Source organism: Copidosoma floridanum, unplaced genomic scaffold, assembly GCF_036245765.1.
Source record: "Copidosoma floridanum isolate Cflo_tuat_1 unplaced genomic scaffold, Cflo_Japanese_pri ptg000004l, whole genome shotgun sequence".
Classification (NCBI taxonomy): domain Eukaryota; kingdom Metazoa; phylum Arthropoda; class Insecta; order Hymenoptera; family Encyrtidae; genus Copidosoma; species Copidosoma floridanum.
The window spans coordinates 41,696,954-41,717,825 of record NW_028321881.1 but is presented as its reverse complement, the minus strand read 5'-3'; the positions used below and the strand labels follow the sequence as shown (position 1 = coordinate 41,717,825).

At 30.0% G+C, this 20,872-nt stretch overlaps 2 protein-coding genes across 2 annotated transcripts; both read right to left on the bottom strand.

Moving 5' to 3' along the window:
• Positions 1 to 587: 587 nt before the first annotated feature.
• On the bottom strand, positions 588 to 2,392 carry LOC106644979 (uncharacterized). The gene is made up of 5 exons (XM_014360705.2): positions 2,339 to 2,392; positions 2,001 to 2,091; positions 1,753 to 1,844; positions 1,581 to 1,689; positions 588 to 694 (listed from the first exon to the last, which is right to left on the bottom strand). The coding sequence occupies exons 1-5, from the start codon at positions 2,390 to 2,392 to the stop codon at positions 588 to 590; spliced, it is 453 nt and encodes a 150-aa protein (XP_014216191.2).
• Positions 2,393 to 12,645: 10,253 nt separating this feature from the next.
• LOC106644970 (uncharacterized) lies at positions 12,646 to 14,178 on the bottom strand. The gene is made up of 4 exons (XM_014360696.2): positions 14,052 to 14,178; positions 13,804 to 13,895; positions 13,613 to 13,721; positions 12,646 to 12,752 (listed from the first exon to the last, which is right to left on the bottom strand). Exons 1-4 carry the CDS (start codon positions 14,176 to 14,178, stop codon positions 12,646 to 12,648), a joined length of 435 nt encoding a protein of 144 aa, XP_014216182.2.
• Between the last annotated feature and the right edge of the window lie 6,694 nt (positions 14,179 to 20,872).

The following is a 20,872-nucleotide window of genomic DNA, read 5'->3' as shown; positions in this document are numbered from 1 at the left end:
CAATAATAAAAAACTGATAAATTCATAATTTTCTTAAGATCCACTATAGAAAAAAAAGTCAGAAAACTTTTTCTTTTTCAAATAAATTAAATGACACGTAAAAATTATTTCTTAATAAAATTTCAAGACTTTTATTTATTAAATAATTTTTATAACTTTTTAAGCATTTGATACAAAAAGATGAACATAATTTTTCTTCAATTCAAACTTTATGACAAAACTTTACACCAAATTTTATGATTGTGCTCTGAAATTTAGGGATTCTCATTTTGTTGCCTTAAATTTAAAGGGTCTGTGATTCGTTTATAAAATGGTAATAAAATATTTAACGATACAGTCAAAAAAATTAAAATAATGAATATAGTATAAACAAACATTTTAAACTTTTTAAATTTTAGAGATTTGACATTTAGTAATAACAACAAGCTGCTTAGTCACATCAATATATTTTATTAATACTTAATTAGTATGATGTAGAGTACTATACATTTAACTTTCATATTTGTTGATTTTTTTTATTAGAGTAGGTAATGATTATTTTCACAGATAAGTCTTATAGTTGATATGTACTGAAGTTTCTTTCGTAGTTACATTTCATCTCCATCAAAGTACCCAATCAAACCTGCAATATCGACTTCATTTTTAGTAAAGCAATCGTGAATCTCCCTTCCGGCAGCACACAGACTGTTTGTAGCTGAAAAAATTTAACATGAAAATTTGACTATTTACCTGTGTAAATAAACGGACGGTTCCGTTTTAACTCATCCAGATAATACCCAGATAATATCTAATACCCAGTGCAAAAATATATTAATTACTTAACAAAGTGCTTGTTGATGAATAAGAAGCAACATATTTATTGCAATTTAGGATACTTCAAGAGTTTACAATCTATACGTGTGTATTATATCATAAAGTGAAAAATAAAACGCTCAATCCTAATATAGACATTATAAGCAATAAAATATACAACAAAACTATAGTAATTAAACTCTCAGTAAGTACACAAAATTTGGAAAACAACTGAGCTTGTAATGTTTTTCCATCGACGCACATGAAATACACTGAATCTATAAAGGGTTTAATGCTATATCACAAACTTGCCTTAGTCTTCACAGTAATTTAAATCAAACAAGGGTCATAGTTTACGCTGTAAATATTACAAACGCAAGAATAAATAATGAAATTCTATGTCTACTTTGCTACCTAAAATAATGATTATTTCCTTTCGATATGGAGTCATTTGTAGCTAATTTTAAGTATTTTAGAGTCATTCATACAACAATCTTAAAACTTTACATTTTTATCTGTTAGGTTATAATTCAAATAAGGAGAACACCATTATCCAATCACTACTTGATAATAGTGTTTTTTTGCGTTTCTACGGTATCGACTAAAAAAAATTATGCTTAACTTTGAGTCAGTAGACAATTTTGATTTAATTTAAATCATTTTATCGTCAGTTATTTAAAGTAAAAATGTGGTCAAAACATGTAAAAAGAAACAAACAATTCATACGCAGGATTCATCGTTAATCTATATTGATAAATAATTAAAGACATAAATAATTTTTTTCTTACTTATTTTTTTACACTGATTCATCACCTGGTTTGCTTTTGAAATAGAGTTTGATCGAGTGATAGAAGCCATGACTGATCCATAGTTTAAAACCCTCGTGAAAAGCAATAGCTGCAATAAATGTACAGAACTATTAATAAAAAGTAATTTTTTTACATTATTATCTCTACATACATCTTTGAAATGAGTACAATAGCAGCCTACGTAGCAAAAATAATTCATGTTTGAAGAGTATGCACGTGTATCTCGTATTAGTTTATGTTGCTCTGAAACAAATCGGTATAAATTTGGGACATGAAATTAAAAATTCTAAAATGTTTTTTGATGAAGATAAATCTAATTAAACAAGATGCTTATTTTACACATAGTTAATTTTTCAAGTCCGTAAAATTCGAATATTTTGAAAGTTAAAAAATGACTACCTTTGGTAAAACCAGTTTCATTATAGCAAAAGTTTTGCAGACTCGTTATTGAAATGCCGTTGTGGTCTAGTGCTTCTTTATTATTTTTTACCTAATAAAAAAATTAAACATTTTTGAGAATATTTATTTGTTTTATTTTCATCTTGCCACTGACTTATTGTAGTAGCAAAAAATCTATACAAGTAAACCTGACACTCTGTAGAGGTTTGGGATGAGCACAAACTTAAACTAGATCTAACTAAAAAATTTAAAATTGTTTGTCATTTTATTTGGTCAGTCTAGGACTTAATTGTTGGATTATATTTCATCATTTTGGAAAAAAAACAGTTTCAACATACCGACAAAACAAAGCTGATGCACAAAGCAATGGTTATAATGACCAGCTTATCCATCGTGTGATATTAAAAGACTCAAAATTAGTAGAGCACCTGTAAAAAGTATCTTTTGTTAAATATGAGTGTATATACTTTACTAAGAGCTTTGAGCTTATATATAATACATATATCTTACAAAAAGTGAGAAAAAAACAGAAAAGCATTGATAAGTATTTCTGAGCAAGCTCTGTTAATAGAACAATTATCATAAAGGTTTCAATTCCTCACAGCTAATATTTTCTATTAGTGGTACTTGCAATGCATATGATATCTGCAATAAACATAAGCCAAACCTGAGTGCAGGGACAAAAATCTGAGACAAAAAAGTGCTTTATATTACACAAGAAATTTTTTTCACTTACCGATGATACATCGCTAATCAATGCAATGACATTTGTCTGGTTGATATGAACCATTCCACATTTCAAAATCTTTCAAGTTCTTTCATGTAAAAAATTCCATACCTTGATGGAATCTCAAACAATTGAGCCTGATTTGTATAATTCAAAAGAGTCTAAAAATCACCACATACGTAAAAACCAATATTCTATGTTATTTTTGGCTTAGTCCATGTGTTTAATACGTACCACAGTATAGCTACGCATCCATGCACTTTTTCTGACCGAGGCCTACGATGATAGGCTAATGTAGATCATGAGGATATTAAAGGAGGGGTAGACTAGTAGATAGAAAGATAAGGACTGGGGCAGATCAGCAAGAAATGGGATGACAGGACCTAGCTTTTTCAGATTTATTAGGAACCAAGTACTATTAAAAGTATAGAATAAAAAAAACGTTGATCAAATAGCTGATGTATTAGGTGAAGTTCATTATAAAAAAGTAACCTATAAAAAGTTAAATGGTGGAAAATTGAAAATTAATATTTAAAGTTTGACTTTCAGTTTCATGCGGGTTTATTTGAAAAATTAGAATTATATTTATTTTATTAAAAGAGACTACGAAGTAGTGGAAATGTCTAGTCGGTCATTGTACGTGATAAGTATTTATAACTTGGCAAAAAATTGTCATTTTTTATCAAAAAACTTAGCTTACCAATACGTTAAAAATATTTAAAGACTTTTAATTTAAATTGATCATTTCTTATAATTTCTTATTAATGTCATTAGTAAGATTTAGGATTTGAGATCTTAGCCAAGCATCACAAACCAATCTCTTCCACCTTAGATCACCAAAATAACTGAGTCTGCAAAAAAAAAAAAAGGTGTTTTGGACACCAACGTCTTCGACGTTATACGAAGAGACGTTGGAAAATAGCTTTACAACTAGCCCCAAAGCTTCTAAAGTTGTAGTTTTTCTTCCGATCAGTGAAGTGCTACAATAACAAGCCAGAGAAGATCACACTGAGGTATAGAGGCAATTATATTTGCTGGAAACTTCAGTCAAGAAAGCGTTTACTTAAAAAGCTCACCTGTCCTTTTCAGGGTCATAAGACGTCAAACTACCTTGCCAATAAATATATTACAACCTAATAAAGTTAAAAAATCTTCTCTAGGGCTTACAATAATGTTAACTATGCTAAAAGTTGCAAGAAGTCGAATTGATAGGAAAACTTCAAATGCGTCAGGAAAATGACGCTGAACATTTATCGAGATTAAAGCAGCATCAAAATCAATAAATAAGGAATTTATTAAGTAAGAAATCAGCTTTTCACTATAACCCCCATAGTAATCTCTTAAATCTTCCAGGTTTTTAAATAGGTAGAATATGTAATTGTATTTTTGTCGCGATAAAAAATGTAGAAATGAAGCTTCAGGACTTTGTTGCTGTTGCTGTGATGATAAAGTTGTGAGATACGAGAAAAAAGTTTTTTTTAATAATACTTATCCTGTGAGTTTTAAGTCTTTACAGCTTTAAAAAATAGCCCTGTTCATAGATTACACGGGAGAAACTGCAAATTAATGACTCTCACTGTAAATTCCATTTCCGTTATTCTAACTTATATTATTTTTCATTGATGTCCCACTACCTTCCACAAACCTCATGAATATTTTAATTTTTAATTTTAAGTATACCTATATTCTTATAAATTTTTTCACTGCGCCCAGGACGCGGATAGATAAATTTTATACATACAAATAATTAACGAATGATTCATTTATACAATTAAGAATAAAATCAGAAACAAATTTATATTCATTCTTTTTTAATTATGACGTAAGAATAACGTTCATAGTGTGCTAAATTTTTATTGGTAATATTGGTGATGACCTATCCAAACAGTTCTTATTTTTTATTTTCTTCTGTATGGCAAGATAATAATAATACATAATAAATTTAACTAAGACTTTTTACAATGATACATTCTGTAGCAGCATTGCCCTATTAAGAAAGCTCAATGTTATGAGCCAATTGCCAGTAAGTAAATGGATTTATATTTACTATGATATTCGATGCTTACATGTTTGTAAGGATGTTTTATAATTAATTGTATTGTAAGTTGAGTATGATAGAATAATAATCGTTTTCTTTTTTAAAGGTTAAAAAATTAAAAACATGCATGTAAAGCTTGAAGCAGCGTAGATTTGTTCAAAAATTTTCCTATTAGAATGTTATTCAGGGGTAGAGAATTATGTATACAATGTATATTATTAAATGTGGGAGAATGGGTACAAGCCCAAAGAATGATCTTTATAATCACATAAAGAATATCAGAATCTGGGAAAGTTATAAAAATGGGAGTTACATTTATTGCACCCCTATTCCGAGTAAGAGCTGTTCAATCGTGACAAATTGTGCAAATCCATTTTCCATGTAAACATATTTTTTTTCACCTGGAAAGCATAAAATCACAAATAATTGAGGTAGCTGGCGTGCAAAGCATGCTAGTATTCGGAGCCCTACTCGTGTAAATGAAGCAATACACACAAAAAATTATGAACCAAGTAACCTACTAGAAGTAAAAAATAATAAATCCATTGATTTGTCCAAAGGTGAGCCTTTTTTTTATAATCCACTTACCTAATAAACAAAATTCTCGCTCTACATTTATTTTTTTAGCTTATCTACATTTAAAAAAATGATCTTAAATTGATCCTATAACTGACGTACTAGGTGACAGTTATTGTTAAAAATTACCTTATAAATAATTGAGAGTTACAAGATAAAAAATAAATTTTCGAAGTTCGACCTTGTGTCTAATGCGAGTTAATTTGAAAAAGGAAGATTTTATTTATCATATTGAAAGAGACTATTAACCACTGGAAATGCCCATTTCATCATTGTACTTTATAAGTATTGAAAACTTGGAAACAATTCGTCATTTGTTTAACTGAAAAACGTTTTCTTTTATTTTCTATGGTAATAAAGTACAATCAAAGGTTATAGATCATACTTGATTTTTCACAATTTTATTTTCATGCTATTTAAAGGAATTTTAAATAACTACGGTAATAAAAGGCAAATTTGTACGAGTGCTTCAGGATAAATGACTTGAAATTTCATCTGAAGAAAAACGATGTTGTAAACTTTTAGGATTCAGTTTTTGTATGAGAGAATACTGTTATACAAGAATTTAGATATGGATTTAGAAGACCCTTAGATATGGAATGTGTTCTACTTGCCAGAGAAAGAATTGCATGACGTTTTTGACTTCTTACGCATTTTTAAGGTTGAAAAAGGGTACGGCAATAAATTATTGTACATCTCATCACTTTTTTAAGAAAATCAAACGTTAGAAACAGTTACAGCCATTCAAATGGCATCCCATTGTTAAAACACTTTTATGTAACTTTTATTGGAAATGGCAGTATACTAGTCTCCTTGAAGCTCTGACTAATTAATAGCTCCTCAGGCGTTTCTTACTGAAAGTTGTAGGGCTTTATTCTGGATTCTCGGTGGTAGAAATTTCATTATTAATTTTCGGACTACCGTGAGGAGTCCTGACTAGTTCTGATAGTGGTGGTGTTGCCATTTCCTTAACTGACTTGACTTTTGATGTAGTTTCTTAATGTTTTGCAGTAATTCATCGTTTTAACATTAGAGTATGTTTTTCATTAATAATTTGGGTCCGTATGAATTTCAGACCGTGTTTTCACAAGATATACAAACATAAAGTGCCAGTTTGTCAAGACTTTAAACATGTTTACGTGGCCAACTGAAAAATTAAGACCCTCAAATTAGCCGTACGCAATTCTATTTATGTATATATATAAATATATGTACATATAATTAAATGAAAATACCACAATACTAACAGTATTCAGATATTTTAGTTGAATTATTGATGTAACGTGGTTCTAAACATGTGGTTGTCTAGTCGGCCATCAGGCAGTTGAATTGAATATGATCACTGATCTAGGTTTAACCATCCATATCTCAATTTTTTTAATTTTGTAAAGTTGTTTCTTAGTCAGTAATAAAAATAAGTAATGACAAAAATCAAATTTTTAAAAATTTCAATAATAATAAAGTCACCGTCTAAGCAAGAAGAGGATGTACACAAAAAGTTAGAACAGAAAAAAAAAAACAGTAAATTTTATGTTAAAAAAAAACAAAAACATTAGTATATTCTAACTATACAAAACAAACAAAAGAAAAACGCATCAGAATTGACTTGTAAGGGAGATGAAATTATACACAGCACGATTAAGATCTACAAGTTATTGTTTGTCTACATTTTCTTCTACAAAAGTACAAATTTACTTTAATTTGAGACAAACTAGAGAGAAAATGTGCTCCAATCATCGTTGATGCTTATAAAAACTGTCATTTTTTTTCAGAACATAATTTAACAATAATATTTCTAGCTAATTCATCATTAGCATAAAAAAAAATGTATATATATATTCGACTACTTTCTAAAAATTTAAGTAAAGAAAAAAAAAAACAGCACTTGAACTGGAATAATATTAACAATTTACTTTGCAAAAAAATTACTAGAAAATCTTAAAATTTTTTTTTTGAATAAAAGTTTTTTGAAAACTTGGAAAAAATGCTAACTTTTTTTTTTATCTTTGCCTTACAATTTACGAATACATTCCCTATTGTTGCGTAGGATTCTTATTTCGCATACATAGTTTATTAACAAATAAATGGTCATAAGTGGAAACTATTTCACATCATTAAGTATCAACAATGCATTTTAAACTCATATACATACTATATGGGGCTCCTACTGTGCACTTCGCATTGCCACCCAATCCAATTATTTGTTATTCCATGCTTTTTAGGTGATAAAAAAATAAGTAAACATAGAAAAAGTATTTGTGCAGCATGAGACAGTTGTTGCCCAGAATAAGTGCTACAATAAGAAACTACGAAAGAAATTCTGAAAGTAATTAACGAACAGATTTCCAATAACTCTACGCTGCTTCAAGCTTTATGTACATGTTTTTAATTTTTTAACCTTAAAAAAAATACTATTACAATTTTATCATACTCTACTTAAAATACGAATAATTACAAAACACCCTAATACACATGTATACATCTAATATCACAGTAAATATAAATCAAATTACTTGACTAGTAGCTGACTCATATTATAGAGCCTTGTTACCGGACCAATACTTCCACGGATTGTATTACTATAGAACTAATTGGTATTTAAATTTATGTATGTATTAATATCATGTAATACAAGAAAAATTTTTTTTTTTCATTGGTCATCACTAGTATTATCAAAAAAAGTTTAGCACGCCACGAACGTTATATGTAATGTAAATTAAAAAAGAATAAATATAAATATATTTTTAATTTTACTCGTAATTATATAATTGATCTAATTATAAATTATTTGTATGCATAGAGTCCATTTATTTACATCCTGGGCATAGTGGAAAAACATATGAAAATATGTACTTAAAATAAGAAATTTAAGTATGCATGAGGTCAGTGGAGGGTGGTGGGACATATTAATGCAAAATAATATAAGTCAGAACATCGGAAATGATATCTGCATACATTTACCACATTTTTAATATACATGTTGCAAGCAACTACTATTCACTAACATATATTGTATGGATTAGTTTATTTCAAAAGTCAATGTTTCATCGTAGCATGCTAAAAAATATAACTTTAAGAATAAAATAATATGTATACACGTATGTGTGTTAATAAGTGTCGTGGTCCGTAAAGGTTAGAAGGGTATTAGTACGATTCCACAAAAATGGTGTGGGGGGCTTTGTAGGGTCTAGAAAAATTTTGCGGGGAGTATGTGTAGGGATCACTGGGGGCTGCGGGAGGTGGCTCTAAGTGTCTGAACGAAAAGTAAGCTTAGCCGGAACAAGGGGGAAAAAGATGAAATTTTACCTTATTTTGCGGAGGGGGATGCAGTGGGGGTTGTGAGTGGTTTGGGACATTTTATAAAATCTCTTAGTTCTTACTTGAAGGATCAAAGAATATGTTTTAACTATTAAATATTTTTTAGAGAAAACTGCATTATATGTTATTTATAAATAAAAATTTTCAACGAATTTTGTAAATAATTAAATTTATTGTACCAATGCTTATAAAAGCAGCCGTTATTAGGATTGTTAAGAAAAGTTGCCTTATCAACGATATTATTTTATGCCTACGTATGTATTGAATAAAATATACTGCCAAGTAAGGGACAAATCGTGAGCTTTTATGCCAAACAATATAAGTATCCTGTTTAAGTTTTTTTTCAGTGTATCAAGGGCTGTAAATGAAAGCTACTTCTCAAATATTTCATTATGATTACATTGTAATATTTTTCCAGACGCAATGAGTTATAATACATACAAGCCTAAGGCTGTTCTAATGTCATTTAACAATCATGTATAGCATCACAAGAGTTGAAGATTTATCAAAAATGACAACAATCATACATATTAATAAATCTAATACATGCAGCCGTATCGAAATCATCTTATTATTCGATAGAACATAGATCTTCTTCTCTTACAACAACGTAACTTTGAAAAATATTCACTGCAGTGAGATTCTAAGTGACTTTTAAATATAAAATAGCCAAATTTTTCAGAATTAGGTGGTATTCCATATTCATTAACTTTTTGACTCGACTTCAATTTACACGACACAGTATAGATTTCGTGACTTGAACTCAACGCTGTCCGTAGAATAAACGTTTGCTCCAAAATTGACAATACGTTAAAATGATTGATTCTTGTTTAAATCGTATGGTCTTGAGTCAACTTATGAAGTAGGTTTTGCTAAAGTAAATGTCAAAAAATAGTTAACGTTTCTTTTGAACATGAAATTATTAAACACTTTTTTCAATGCCTACTCTTATTAATCCCTGAAAAAATGACAGTCGTTAAAAAGTTTTTTTTTATCAACAATCAACGAAACCAATAAAAATTGCTTAGTTCATTTTTAATTATTTTTTAATGAGCAACCAAGTCTTATATGTGCATCTATCAAAAATAATATTGTACATACAAAATTTGTCATGATGGTGAAGTCAATAGCAAATCTCCTATAAAAGATAATAATAAAAAACAGGATAGTTTAAAATTACTAAAAACATGATTCACATTAAGGAAATTTAAATGATAAAACTTGGAATCTTGGAGCATGGCTATTTATTTCATATATTAGTTGGACAATGTGATCCAATATTTCGGAGTCATCCTGACTCCCTCTTCAGGGAACTGTACAATGTCTTTGATACCGTTGAGATTGACCGGCCTGATGTCAATCACCTGAGTGGTTGTAACTTGGCCAAAGCGTATGGCCTTATTAAGGTACACAAGCCTGGGCTCCTCGTAAGAATCATTGTTTCCGCTACTGGTTCTCCAACCTATACACTCGACAAATGGTTTTCGAAATTTTTCAATAAATTTTGCAAAAGATCACCCAGTTCCTTAAAAAATTCGTATGATCTAAAATCAACGCTGAGGGATCTCATTGTTCCACATAACTATCTATTGGTCTCTTTTGATGTGGTTTCCCTTTACTCAAACCTCCCCTTCTCTCTCATCAAAAAAAGTGTTGAGGAGAAGATTGGGTGTACTCTCGACAGCATGCATTTAGACAGAAAAGAATTTCTTGATGGTTTAGACTTCCTAATCAACTCCAACTATTTTACTTTCAACAATCATACGTACAAACAGACATGTGGTACTCCCATGGGTGGATGTACATCACCTTGGATTGCAGAAATCGTTTTGGAGTCCCTGGAGAAATCCGTGTTGCCGAGATGTAGAGATTCTTGCTTGATGTATAGGAGATACGTGGATGACTGTCTCTTGATCATCCGATCGGATAGTGTTGACACTGTTTTGGGAATTTTTAATGATTTTAACCCTTTCATACAGTTCACGGTTGAACGTGAAGACAACGGCGTCATTCCGTTTCTTGACGTCACCATCACTCGTATCGCAGATTCCGTTTGTGAAATAGATTTATATAGTAAGCCTTCATCTTCCGGTAGACTTTTAAACTTTTTCTTTCACAACCCAGTGTCACAAAAAATCGCAATAGTCTTTTCATTAATTGTCAAATGTTTCAAACTAGCAGATCCGAAGTTTAGGTCGCGGAACATTAATCGAGCGAGACGAGCTCTTACCATGAATGGTTACCCTACATATTTCATAGAAAAATACATTAAAGCCAGAATAAGTATTATCAATAGATTTAATAAAAACAAAAACCACATTAACTCACTCACCAATTGTGAGATGTCGCCACCAGTCATGGAAAGTAGTTCTAGACTCTCATTCATTATTTTACCCTTTTATCCTCGTCTCGAAAAGACTCTCCGTTCATTTTTTTCTAAACACAAATTAAAAACTATTTTCTTTAACTCTAATAAATTTACGAACATAATCCGACTAGGTAAAGATCAGACTCCAAAATTGCAAAGAAGTGGCATTGTTTACAGGATAGAGTGCGAGTGCGGATTGTTCTATGTAGGCCAAAGTAAGCGCAGGTTGGCCACACGTATTGACGAACATAAGAGAATGGTTCACAAGTGTGATAAAAATTCTGTCATTGCCGCGCATTGTTCTGAGTTCAGCCATACTTCCAAGTTCGATGAAGTCAAAATTTTGGACCAAGAAAACAACAAATTTAAAAGGGAATTTTCGGAGATGTTATATATTTCGTACTTCAACCGTAATGTTAATAGAAAACTAGATACCAATAAACTACATGATCATTACAAGTCCTTTTTATATGAACTTAGAGACAGGATGCATAGGTGGCGTTGCTCTTGACGAGTGTTGCCTGATAGGTGTGCCACTTGATGTCTACGTTTCTGTTAGTCGTTGTTTCCTTGTACATAAATCGACCGTGGGTGCACCCTTATGTGGTGACAAGACCTTAACACCATATTACTACATTTAATATCTTTCAGTTACATGTGCTGAGTCAGGATGTGACTTATATTGTAGATAACGTATTTGTATATACATTTTGACTGGTGAAATTTATAATATTAAGTTTATTTTATTATTAGTTCTCCGTTGCCATGGTTATGACTGACTAGTCCTTATCAGTCATGCTGCGTTTGGCTTTTTCATGTTCGCATCTGCATAGGTGATTTATATTTTCATTTAATGTAATTTGTCATAATGTTTTTTTATATTATAAATATTGTAAATTGTACAGTTCCCTGAAGAGGGAGTCAGGATGACTCTGAAATATTGGATCACATTGTCCAACTAATATATGAAATAAATAGCCATGCTCCAAGATTCCAAGTTTTTTCATTTAAATTTCCTTAATTATGGCAAAGGAGCAAGAAGACAGTAGTTTTATTATCAAAATGATTCACATTAGTTGCTCAACCATGCAACACCTTTTTTTTAATAAGAAAACATTTTGTTATAGTTTTCAATGTTTTCTGTCTAGGTTCCAAAAAAAATGCTGATTGCCTATTATCCTAAAAGCATAATTATATTAAAATATTAATGCTGTCCACCACATATTAATAAAAAAAGGAGGCTGTATTTGAAATTAGTTTTAACAATTGCTTTTAATATTTTAATTTGCAATTATATACTAAATTAAATAACTAGAAATTAAATAAGCCTCAATTAAATACAAAATTGTAATGAAATATTTGATGACATGGTAGAAAAAATAACTAAAAACATTAAAGATGAAGTAAAGAAATGTTTTTAATCTTTTAATCTTTGGAGTTAAACATTTTCAAGTAACAACAAGGTATTCAATCACTTAGTTGTATTTTATTAATATTTATTGAATACGACATACAACATTCAACTTTTGATTTTTATACTAGTTAGTTTTAAATTTAAATAATTAACAATTATTTGAACAGATTAGTTATGTAGGTGATATTAGAATTTCTTTCGTAGTTACATTTCATCTCCATCAAAGTACCCAATTAAACCTTCAATAGCGACTCCATGTTTAGCCAAGCAATTGTGAATCTCCCTTCCAGCAGCACACAGACTGTTAGTACCTAAAAATATTAAATTTGAAAACTTGACAATTTAACTGTTTAAACATATAGACGATTCTGCTTTAACTTATCCAGATGATATCCAATACCCATATGTATATACCAACTATCAAATAAAGTGATTATTGCTATATTAAAAGCAACACTTTTATTCAAACTAAGGATAGCCGAACAGTTTTAAATCTACTTTGTCTTTTAAACTGGATTTTAAAATTTAATATTACACAAAGAATAAAAAATCAAGCTTAATCCTTATATAGACATAATCAGCAATAAAGCTTGCAGCAAAACTATTGACGAAATTCTTAATAAATACTTAAAATTTGGGAAAGAACTGAGTTTTAAATTGTTTTTTTATCGACTTACGTAGAAATTAATAATTTAACAGGAGCATAATACTATATGAAAAACTGTCTTTAGTGTTAATGGTAATGGTGACTAACAAAGTGGCATAGTTTCAGCTTTAAACACTTAAAAATCAGAAAAAAGTTCAAAATTGTATTTTTAAATGTTTTATCGAGACAAATTATTATTTCCTATAACAAAGACTTATTTTTATCTAGTTTGAGGCAATTTTAAGTCATTTTTACATCAATAATAAGAGTTTGGTTCTGTGTATCACCAGTTGGAATTTTTTTTTCTCTAGGGTCCTGACTAAAAAAGCTGTGTTTCTTTCAGTAGCAATAGAAAACTTTTATTAAGTATAAGTTTTTATTGTACTTGTTTATTTTGAGTAAAAATGTTTAAAAAAAAAAACTGTTTTTAAAAATCGAATTTTTCAAGTCAAACTAAACAACTTATTGCAGAATCCATTGTTGATATATGATGATGATTAAAAGTGTAAGCAGTTTTTTTCTTACTTATATTTTTGCAATCGTTGATGACACGGTTTGCCACCTGAGTAGAGTAATTTCGAGTGACAGAAGCTGTGAGCGATTCATAGTTTAAGGTTCTCTCAGTAATCAATAGCTGCAATAAAAGTGTAAAATTGTTGATGATAATTATTTCGTTACATTGTTGTCATTCAATTTTGTATCATTATTATACATACATCTTTAACGTGTGTACAATAGCAGCCCACGTAGCAAAAGTAATTTATGTCTGATGAGTATTTGCGTGTATCTCGTATTAGTTTATGTTTCTCTGAAACAAGTTAGTATGAATTTAAGATATAAAATTACAAATTCTGCAACGATTTTTAAGAAAGATGAATCTAGTAAAAGAAGATTCTTGTTTCACTTTCAGCTAATTTTTCAAGCATGTGAAGTTAAAATATTTTGAAAGTTAAAAAATTACTACCTTCGGTGAAACCAGTTTCACCATAGCAAAAGTGTTGGTGACTTATTATATAATTGCGTTTATGTTGTCGTAATTCCTCATCATCTTTTTGCTGGTAAAGAAAGATAGAAAGGGTTTTTAAGTACATTTTTATTTGTTCTATTTTAATTTTACAACTAACTTTCCACACTGTCAAGCATCTCAACAAGTTTAGCTGATAATACCCATAGCTTTCGTAAAATCATAGATTTAAACTTAATCTAACTAACCGTTTTTAGTCTAACGCTATACAACTTGAATATTATATTGTATCTTACTGTGCTCCCAGAAAATACGTACCGATAAAACAAATCCACAGCAAAATGCAATATACACAGCAAAAGTTAGAATATTAATAATCCACTTATTCATGGTGTAATATTAAGAGATGAAAAATTGGTAGTAAAACTGAACATTAGCACAAACTATCGTTTGATATGAGTGTACCTCACCGAGAGCTCTGAGCTTATATGTAAAACGTATATCTTTAAATAAGTTAGAAAATGATAAAAATGTATTGACTTATTTCACTGTAATTGATAAATATTTCTGAGCTGGTTCTGTTAATAGAAAATTAATAAAAAAAGTTTTAACTGTCGTTAGGTTCATAATTATCGTTATTAGAAATACGTGTACCTATTTCCAAGCCAAAAAACATTTTTCAAAAATATTTGAGTCGTATTTACAATTTGTTTACGATCACAATGTATGGTCTAAGATGATGCTAAATATTTTACCATAAGAACATACATCTACATGTAACTGGAGTATTTGCAGAATTTTTATGCGATTAGGTTTAAATTTTATATGGAGCGTTCCGTTTTCCTTAATCATGCTATTTCAAACTAGGTTAATTTTTATTGAGAGTATATTATATACAACTTACCAAAAAGGTCGAGATATCTGGAAAAATGAACAAGTTTTCTTAATACTTATTTAAAAGTTATTTTTAAACCATTAATAATCCAGAACCTTTACAACTCTTTGTAACATAATTTCTTAATCCACATATAATTTTTGCTTATATTTCAACGGTTGAGCTATTAGACAAATACATATGGAAAAAAGTTGAAGATTTTGCAAGTATGTTCTTGCAAATTATATGTAGTATAAAAACAAAATTATTTTATGTTGGGTAATTACCTTTCGAAGAGAGTGTCAGATAGAAGTCAGACTATGACATGTGCCTCTTTTAGGTTAGGAATGCGTGTGCATATCCTGTCACGTGCTTGCTGTACACATTATAATTAGGCAGATACTAATATTACGTATACTGTTGACTTCAGTTTTTTCTGAATCCGACTATTAATTGTATTGAAACTTTTAATCATCAAAGTCGCTTTTGACGATCTCTCGTAAGGATGTATGTAAAATGTACACAATTGTTTCTACTAACTGCTACGTTTATAAGTATCCAGCGTTTTTGAAAGTACGCAAGAACTTTTTCAAACGTTTTTAAACGTCTGCACAAATTTTGGTTAAAAACTGACTGTCAATTGCTTAAGGTAGTCAACCTCTTTTAGAATCTAGAAAAGAACCGAACAATATTCTCAACATTTTTGACTGCCTATAACTTTCACGTGAAATCTAACTTTTTAATGTTTTTTATCAAATAAAAAATTTAAAATTTATTAAAATATGAATTTTTTAATACAATTAATTTTCAGTGAAAATGAACTTAGAATTCATAGACTAAAATAGTGATTTACCATTGGGTCTCTAAATCAGAACGTGTATAATAATGTTCGTGACAAGTCTTTTTATGCCACCAAATAATTTGTAAGAATATTATCTTAAGGGAGCCGAAAAAATTTTTTTTTAATTTTGAAATTGATCGGAAATTTAATCTGATCTCTGATAATGATAAAGATTAGAAAATTTGTTAAGACACGATTGTAAGTTAAACAGGTATTTTTTTTCAGGTCAAAAAAACTCAGAAAAATTAAACTATGTCAGACTTGAAGTAAGCAGAGCGAATTTGAGTCTTTTAAAAAAAATGTGGCTTGACTTATCAAAGTACTTTTTACTACACAAAAATTTTTTTCCAATAACCTACGTACAAAAAAATGACCTCGCGCTTACCGAGTACAGTATTTTTTTCTGAAATCCATTTTTTAGAAGGGAGAATTTCATAACATTTTCTTATCATATTTTAAAAACACCGAATATAATAGTAGTAGAAAGAATATAGTTTCGAAAAATAGTGTTGTGATTGTTTCAAAAAATAAAATAATTTACTCCGAAAATTTTCATTTAGTTTTCAAATTTTTTCGAAAAGTGAAAATTTAGAGAAAAAAATCCAAATGAATCATTGTATTAGGTAGAAAAAAAATATTCACATGAAAAAAAACCGAATTACGAAGTAGTTACAAATAAAGTATGAGGCTATTATAATTATTATGCATTAAAAATTATTACGACTGACCTAAGTTGGTGGTTTGGCTGTTGATTGTATTACAGACTTCATCCAAAGGTGTTAATTATAATAATAGTTAAGCCATAGCGCTTTAATTCATAGAAGGTTACTATTAACTTTGCAATCGTAAAAAGTTAAAAGCTTAAGGATAAATAATAAATTTTTCGAATTTGACCTTCTGTCTCATGCGAGTAAATTTGAAAACACTAAAATTACATTTATCATATCGAAAGAGACGAGTTGTGGAAATGCCCATGTCATCATTGTGTATCATAAGTATTTATGGGCTAGTCGTACCAATGTGATACGGATAAGGTATTTTTGATTATAGCCATTTGGTTAAAAGCCGTCATTTCTTTATTAAAAAAAACTCTACTCCCATACACAAAAGGACATGAAATGGTTTATTTCTTTTTTTGCTTCTTTTTATAAAATAAAGGAGACTATTTGATTCTATTAATATACAAAGTACATTTTATTATCCTTATTTTTTAGAGTAAGAATAGCTATAAATTATAAATGGTCGAAAAGAAGCATATTACTTGGAAAAGCTTCTATTTGTGACGATAAAATAGTATCATAACATCGCAAAACATGAAGATATAATGTGATGAAAGAAAATAGTAGTAATAGTAATCATAGCATTTAAGATTTTATGAATAACCACAATATTATTTCAAGGCTCATTTAAGAAATTTTTCACAAACTTCCAAAGAAAAAAAAATAAAGTTAATGGTGGTAATTCAGCACAAATAATGTAAGCGATGTACTCACGTTCGAGTACGTCATGAAAAATCATCTGAGATTGTATTTAGAGAAAAATTCTGTTGTAAATTGCTAAAAAATTACTTATAGCATATTCTACAGTATTTTAAAGGTTGAGAAACTTACAGGGTAAGTAATTATTGTGCATTTCATTATTTCATAAAGAATAACTATCACATAGTCTCCATGGAATTCTAACTAAGAGTGATCCCCTAAGAAGTTTCTACAGAAAAAGCCATGAGGTTGACGACTGGATCCTTGGTGCAAGAAATTCGATTATTCAATTCCGGACTACCATGACAAGTCCTGACAAGTTCTGACATCAGTGGTGCTGTCTTTTTTTCAACTGACTTAACTTTCGATGTAACTTCTCTATTTTTTGCAGTAATTTAACATGTTGACATTAAATTATTTTTTTTATTGATAATCCGGTTAAGTATTATTCTTAAACCGTGAATTTACAATATATATTAACACAAAGTGTTAATTTTTCAAAGTTATCAAAAGTTTCTTCCCAACTAACTGATAGTTTAATACCCTCCAGTTAGCCGTACGAATTATACTTGTATATATATTTAACTCTCAGTAGATCAATTTTTTTTGAATTGGTATAGTAATATAAGTAGTTAGTAACATTGTTAATAGAGATAAAATGGAAAGAAAAAATTATTATTTTAGTAAAGGTGACGTCATCTAAGTGTGAAAAGGATTGAAAAAGAAAATTCTTGTTAAAACAGTAACTTACTAAGAAAAAACAAGAATAGGATACACACACAAAAATATAGTAAATAACAGAAACGTTCATATCGAAAACATAAATGTATTATTATCGTACGAAACAAAAAAAAATGTTATGAAAATCAACCTATAAACGAGATTAAATCATGTAAAGCCAATTTAATGTACAAATTTATTCTAAATTTTAGCCAAACTAGTGCCAAAATATACTTTAATCATCAATGAAGCTTATAAAAACTATAATTTTTGTTACTGAATATAATTATTAATAATTTTAGCATATTTAAAATTAGCATACACAGCAAAGGATTGTGGTAGAGTGGTAGAGTTGACTACTTTTTTAGAAACGAATTGAAAAAAAGTTGATAGCACTTATACTGGAAATAAATTCATAATACTTTTTGAAACTTATTTTGAAGAAAAATAAAAAAGTTTCTGAAAAAATAATAGTTGTAAAAAATTCCGAAAAAGCAAATTTACAGAAGCAGCAGTTATCTAATAGGGTGCCAGTAAGATTACACAAAAGTGGTGTGGGGGGAGGTCTAAAAAATTCTGCGAAGGTATACGGGGGGTATCTGAGGGCAGTAGGGGGTCTGGACAAAAAGTAAGTTAAGCTAGAACAAGAAAAAAAAGATGAAATTTTACTTTATTGTAAGGAGGGCAGTGGGGATCAATGGGGATCTGTGGGGAGTTTTGGGGGTTTGTGTGGAATGCATCACACAAACAATTATATAATACAAGAAGATATATAGTATAGATAATTAACGCTTTATATTTCGTTTGAAATTTTCACATAAGATAACGGGAATTAGTTAGTTTTTTTACTCTGGTAAAATCTGTTAAAATATCAACTATGAGGAGGTGGGGCATAAGGAGCACTCTAACTTCATTTGGAGATTGTAAGGCTTGTACGTAGAGTTATAGAGTAAAAAAATTCTATCGTTAGGAAAATCACCCAGAAAAGTATTATCAGGCTATAAGAAATACTATTTCGGTTATTTAACTCTTAAAAAAAAACAATATTGAAACTTACATATTTAATATGCTATGCCCTAGGGTATGGCATAAAATATTGAATGGGAGGGCAGGTATGGCATGACGATTATGACTGTAATTAAAACTGACAGAAACGAAAAACAAAACGGTATAAAATCAAGCAAGAAAGTTAGTTGAATTACACATAATTGACCTAATTTTTTTTCTTATACTTGAAAATTTTCCCAACGGACTTAATTATTCTGACTAAAAACAAACAACTAAACTTTTTTATTTTATGAACTATCTAGTATAGTTTTTAGCCATTGAAATGCTTTCGATGATAGTGTATTTTTCATATCCTTAAGAAATATTGTATCTTGAATTATTATTATTATAGCTTTGATTTGATGGTTTGCAATCCTTTGTGACTTACGTCATTATGAGACTGTTTTTAATTTCCATTGTAGGACTTTAATTATTACACTAATCTATTAACTACTTTTAAAAACTAATTAAACTATTACTAATTAAAAACTATGGCAAGTGTTTGATCAGTAGTTATTTCACGATCGATTAAGGTAGTCCAAGCCGTAGGCTATTCCCCTCTCCGCATCAAAGCTCCGGAGTTTGTGAGCGGCTTGCCGCACCGCCGCATCCACGAATAATAGCCGGTTTTTGACATCGATTTTCGCATATTTTCGGAATGTCGAACGGAACGACGTTTTAGTAGATTATAGAATATTTCTCGACGAGTACAATGCCGTTTTAAAAATGGCAATATGTTAAAAAACCAGCTACATCCAAATTTTTGCGGAGGGACCATTTTTTGATTCTTGCAGCGGTTTGCAAAAAGTTTACAACCGATATTCTCAAAATTTAGTGCGGGTATCAAGGGGCTTAAGATCTACCTCGTATTTAATTTTCAAGTCTTAATATTTAAATGAACGTGAGTTATAGACTTAAAAAAAACGGTCCAAAAGAGCACTTTTTGGAAGATTGCGAAAAAACGGCTGGGCCAATTTTATTACCCTGAAGCTCATTTTCCCTATCTTGAAGTTTTGCATCTTTTTCAGCAGTACAACTTTATCGTCCGACTCTTCAGTTTTTTTTCTAGACGCGAAAAACCATTTTTGACCACATTTACCATTTTTTTTGTGCTGTTAGCTGACACAATTGAAATCCAAAACTATTTAGATTTGTTCAGGAACCGAATAACTATTACCATGATTTTTTTCGCGCTAATAGCAATTTTATTTTTCAAAAATCTAATTCTATCCTACTACTATTCGAGAGTTCCGCAATAACTGGAGCAATTACAACAATACCTTAAAAAATGATCATCTACGGGCTTTTTTCCTAGCAAAATAATAAATACATACACATGTGTACAAAGCCTTTTCCCACGGTACCTTAGAAGGTATAAGAAGCTTCCCAAATAATCGCAAGTCGACGCAAAATCGACGAAACGCAGGTTGTACACATAAATAAATTATACAACCCACTTGAAACCAATAGGTACCTACATCTATTAATCTTCCAGAAAAATGCCACTACAAAAGAGGCCCGTTCTCGCACACCGGTAGTTTTAGGATTCTGCCGATAATAGCGTGCCGTTAATTATACACGGGAGTAACGAACCCACGCGGAACAAAGTACCCCCAACAACATCGACGGTGCAACAATAGGCGGAGTGTGTTCCTTTCGCCAAGTCGCCCGTGCAATTATCGCGCTATTATCTTTGTAGGCACTCCAGAAGCAACTTTCTAGCCCATCAGCCTGCTACCGCTTTCTATACGACTGTGCACATATACTGCTAAGGCAGATAAGCGACAAAAATCGTAAATTAGGCGGAATCGATACCCATCTGTTTGCCGCGTGGCTGTATATTGTATTCCGCCTCGTTGGT

Bases quoted from the DNA above. Each gene is read 5' to 3' on its own strand.
- LOC106644979 (XM_014360705.2), bottom strand. From the start codon at position 2,392: ATGGATAAGCTGGTCATTATAACCATTGCTTTGTGCATCAGCTTTGTT. The intron at 2,092-2,338 runs GTATGTTGAAAC...TTTTTTTATTAG, and splicing joins GCATCAGCTTTGTTTTGTCG to GTAAAAAATAATAAAGAAGC. The intron at 1,845-2,000 runs GTAGTCATTTTT...GATTTGTTTCAG, and splicing joins TGAAACTGGTTTTACCAAAG to AGCAACATAAACTAATACGA.
- LOC106644970 (XM_014360696.2), bottom strand. From the start codon at position 14,178: ATGTACTTAAAAACCCTTTCTATCTTTCTTTACCAGCAAAAAGATGAT. The intron at 13,722-13,803 runs GTATGTATAATA...CTTTTATTGCAG, and splicing joins ATTGTACACACGTTAAAGAT to CTATTGATTACTGAGAGAAC. The intron at 12,753-13,612 runs GTAAGAAAAAAA...TAATATTTTTAG, and splicing joins CAACGATTGCAAAAATATAA to GTACTAACAGTCTGTGTGCT.